The sequence below is a fragment of the Lathyrus oleraceus genome, chromosome 7 (assembly GCF_024323335.1).
Source record: "Lathyrus oleraceus cultivar Zhongwan6 chromosome 7, CAAS_Psat_ZW6_1.0, whole genome shotgun sequence".
Classification (NCBI taxonomy): domain Eukaryota; kingdom Viridiplantae; phylum Streptophyta; class Magnoliopsida; order Fabales; family Fabaceae; genus Lathyrus; species Lathyrus oleraceus.
The window spans coordinates 228899887-228904633 of NC_066585.1; the positions used below are offsets into that span (position 1 = coordinate 228899887).

At 39.9% G+C, this 4747-nt stretch overlaps 1 protein-coding gene across 1 annotated transcript; it reads left to right on the forward strand.

Moving 5' to 3' along the window:
• Positions 1–284: 284 nt before the first annotated feature.
• On the forward strand, positions 285–3378 carry LOC127100591 (pentatricopeptide repeat-containing protein At1g10270). The gene has a single exon (XM_051037822.1). It carries the CDS (start codon positions 394–396, stop codon positions 3007–3009), a length of 2616 nt encoding a protein of 871 aa, XP_050893779.1. The 5' UTR covers positions 285–393; the 3' UTR covers positions 3010–3378.
• The last annotated feature ends 1369 nt before the right edge of the window (positions 3379–4747 follow it).

Below are 4747 nucleotides of genomic sequence, written 5' to 3' on the forward strand. Positions count from 1 at the left end.
CGCCTTAGTTCAAAATATGATTGCATGTGCCACTGGATGTGGTGCCTTCTCTTATGAGCGATTATTCATTATAAAAAGTTGAATTAAAAGCAACCATTAAAATAGAAAAGATTAAATAATTAAAACAGGTGTAAAATCAAAAGTATAAGTTTGAAAGTATGTATTCTCTAAGAAAACATTTTTGAGAATAATTTAGAAATTATTACTAAAGACTAAAAAAACTACGTTTGAAAATTCATTCAAGTGATACTATGGATATTAAAAAGCTTTTTCGTTGTAAAAAAAAAGCTTTTCGTAACTAATAAAGGGTTTAACAGGATTTGTAAAAAAAAAAGGGTTTACGAGAGGAAGAGAAAACTGTAACAGTTCTGAATTCATCCATCACCCAAAAACATGTTGTTATGCCGGCTTCTCCGCCGCTCTCTCCGTTCATCCACCGTCCCTCCCATTTCTATCACCGTACGTTCATTCGCTTTTTCCTCCGCCGAAGAAGCAGCGGCTGAGCGTCGTCGTCGTAAGCGAAGACTTCGCATCGAGCCTCCCTTGAACGCAATCCGTCCTCCACCTCACCAACACCAATCCCGCGACCCTAACGCTCCTCGCCTTCCCGATTCAACCTCGGCGCTTGTAGGACCTCGACTCAACCTCCACAACCGTGTCCAATCCCTAATTCGCGCAGGTGACCTAGACGCCGCCTCCGGCGTAGCTCGCCATTCAGTATTCTCATCTACTCGACCCACCGTGTTTACTTGCAACGCTATCATAGCAGCCATGTACCGCGCCAAGAGGTACAATGAAGCTATTGCTCTTTTTCACTTCTTCTTCAACCAATCTAACCTTGTTCCTAATATTGTTTCTTACAACAACTTAATCAATACTCACTGCGACGAAGGCCGCGTCGATGTGGCTCTTGGGATTTTTCGCCACATCATTGCTGAAGCACCTTTTAGCCCTTCTCCTGTTACGTTTCGCCATCTTACTAAAGGTTTGATTAGTGTTGGTCGCATTGATGAAGCTGTTGATCTTTTGCGTGAGATGTTGAACAAAGGACATGGTGCTGATTCATTGGTTTATAATAATATGATATTGGGTTTTCTTGAACTTGGTAATTTGGATAAAGCTAATGAGCTTTTTGATGAACTTAAGGAAAGGTGTTTGGTTTATGATGGTGTTGTCAATGCTACTTACATGGATTGGTTCTTTAATCAGGGAAGAGATAAGGAGGCTATGGATTCTTACAAGTCATTAATGGATCGCCAGTTTAGGATGACCCCGGCAACTTGTAATGTTTTGTTGGAGGTTTTGCTTAAGCATGGTAAGCAAAAGGAGGCTTGGGAATTGTTTGATCAGATGTTAGATAATCACACTCCTCCTAATTTTCAAGCTGTAAATTCTGATACTTTTAATGTCATGGTTAATGAGTGTTTTAAGCTTGGTAAGGTTGATGAAGCTGTTGCTACTTTTAGGAAGGTCGGAACCAAACCTAATTCTAAGCCTTTTATAATGGATGTTGCCGGGTATCGTAACATTATCTCTAGATATTGTGAGAGTGGGATGTTGTCTGAAGCTGAAACATTGTTTCAAGAGCTGTGCTCTAAGTCTTTGAGCCCGGATGTGCCTACTCACACGACTTTGATAGATGGGTATTTGAAAGCGGATAGGATTGATGAAGCCTTGGGGATATTTAACAAAATGGTGGATTCTGGTTTGAGGGTGGTTGCTACCTTTGGCAACAGGGTGTTTGATGAATTGATTAAGAATGGTAAAGCTGTTGAGTGTGCTCAGATTTTGAGCAAAATGGGAGAAAAAGATCCTAAGCCTGACCCCACTTGTTATGAAGTTGTGATCAAGGGGCTGTGTAATGAAGGTTTGTTGGATAAAAGCAGAGAGTTGTTGGACGAGGTTATGAGGTATGGTGTTGGGGTAACTTCTGCCTTGCGTGAATTTGTGACTGATGCTTTTAAAAATGATGGGAGAGGTGAGGAGATTGAGAGGCTCTTAGATATGAACCGAGCTGGATACAATCCCCGTCCAAGACCTGCATACCGTCCACCACCGGGAAGGTCCCCTTCTCAAATGTCTGGATCACATAACCCAACTTATGGGCTTCCACAACAGCGCCCACCACTGCCTTCTGCTCAGATGGTTGGAGTGCACAACCCAGTGTCTGAATTTCCATCTCAAATGGCAGCACCTCAGCGATACCAAACACAACCTTCTCAAGTTGCAGGAACACATAACCAACCTTCTGGGTATCCAACTCAAATGGCAACACAAAACTCCTCACCACGCTTCGATACTCGAACGGCTGGAGCACGCAACCCGCCTTCTGAGTTTCCTTCTCAAATGGCAGCACCTCAACGATACCAAACACCGCCTTCTCAAGTGGCAGGAACACATAATCAATCTTCTGGATTATCGGCTCAAATGCAAGTACAAAATTTCCCACCAAACTTTGATAATCGAATGGCTGGAGCACATAACCACCACTTTCCCTCTGGATATCAACCTCAAAATTCAGGGCAGCAACACCCACAACTGCCTTCTCAAATGACAGGGCAGCAACTCCCACCACTGCCTCCTCAAATGGGAGGAATGCATCGTCACCCTCCATGGGGAGCTAATTCAACAGGGCAGTCTCACCACCCTCAATACCAATATCCTCCTAATATGCAAAGGGTATCTCCTCAAACAACCCCAAATCCTTATACACCATATGAACCTTCTCATCAAATGGCAGGACATCAGCCATATGGATCACCATCTGGGTCCCAACAAAGGGTAGAGCAACCATATCCACCGTCAGGGCAACATTATCCACTGTCAGGACCAACTCCTCCAATGTCAGGGTCTTCTCTTCAATCAGCTAAAGCATCAGGGCAATATTATGCAGCACCAGGAACATCTTCTGAGATTACAGGATCAAATCACCCATCATCAGGAGCCCCTCCTCACTTTGAAGAAATACATCAACAGCAATTAGAAGTTCCTGAACAGGTTGCAGTCTGATCATTGAAGTTCAATCTAATCCTTAATGTTGCCGGTTTTCTTTGAATCTAGAAAAGGGTTTATCGATCATTTTATATTGTGTCAGTGTCCTGCGATGCTTACTTCTGATGATCAGAATCACTAGTTATGTATGAGTTTATATGGGAATAATTTTATATTTTTTGGTCAGTGACATGTATTGCATTTGTTGTATGACAACTTATTTTAATTTATTCCTGTAACTCAACCCTTAATATTTAATACATCACAGAATGCTATTGAATTTTCTGGTAAACTGTTTAGAGAGTTTAATTTGGCATTGAAATGTAATTGGTGCTATTTTCCACCTTCTATGGTAGTCAAGTTATTGAATTTTGATCTTTTCTCCTATCTTTCTTTACTTCTTATTCTGAGCAATCTATCAATTTCTTTTTATTAATTTCTTGTCTTGTTCTGATATTGAGATTTTGCCAAATTGATTATGGTTCATCTGATTTGAATGGGTGATACTACCCTGGTAGTCTATGTTGTATGATTCAGTTTTACAATTGTTTTGAACATGTCATCGTCTTAACTGGCGGAAGTCGGTAACAAGAGTAGAAACTTCATTTATCCAGTATTGTATAGTAATTGAACAGATATCTTGCTGGATACCTAACACTCTGTGGGGTGTGCTTGGTTGGCTTACTATGCTGGAAAAATAGTGAAGGTCATGCAACTTTCCTCGATTTTATCATATAAAGGAAATATGGTGGATTCAAATAGAGGACATGGTAAGCTGCTGAGTCTTGTTATACTTTATGATCTCTTTGCAGACTCTTGAGCACCAATATCTGCACCACTTCCTTTATTGTTAAGGTTCTCCAGATCCAGTTCCTCATCTCAATTTAGTGGTAGAGAAAGTGAAAGCTCAGATGGTAATATTGTGACTTGTGAGTAGCCATGAAGCGGTTACATTTGCTGATACATGGATTTTCCTAGTGTCTCATCTTGTATGTGATGTGGCCAATAAACTAGTTAACTAATTAATTGATTAATTATCTGTGTTTATATTTGATTATCACCTGAATTTATTTTAATTTTGCAGGCGATAGCGGAAGAGGCAAAAGCACGTTTTGACAAGGCCAAGTTTAGAGTTGTTGATATGGTACTGTTTCTGTAACTTGCTTTCTCTAATTTTGATTGGTATTTATCTATTTTATGGGTTTGTTTTTTATGTGGATTTTATCTATGCTTTGGATTTTGAAAATAGGATGATTATGCAGCTGACGACGATGATGACAATGAGTACAAGAAAAATTAATAAAGGAGACAATGGCTCTTTTCTTTTTAGCTACATAAGTGTTTATTTGTACCTTAAACCTTTTTTGTTAAAAAAATAAATTATATTCATTTTTGTGTATGTAGTTTTGTTGCTAATTATTATCTGTGGTGGGGTGGGTGTAGATGATGGTGAGCCAGCCAACTGAGAGATTCTATAAATGGTTTTCGGAGGTAAGTTTGATATAGACTCTAGTTGCTTTGATGTTGAAGTGAAATTATTAGTATTGCTTCTTGGCTGGGTGAATGTGATTTCAGGAATATGAAGGGGAAGAAGATTCACTTAAGAATATTCATTATGGCGTGTTTGGACTTGTGTTAGTGACCAGTGACCACGAAACTAATGGGATAATGCATCATTCTAATGGGCCCTAGGTGTGAGAGTCTACACTAGAAGGGGGTAAAATGAACAGGTTAGTTTTGTGAGACTTTTAACATA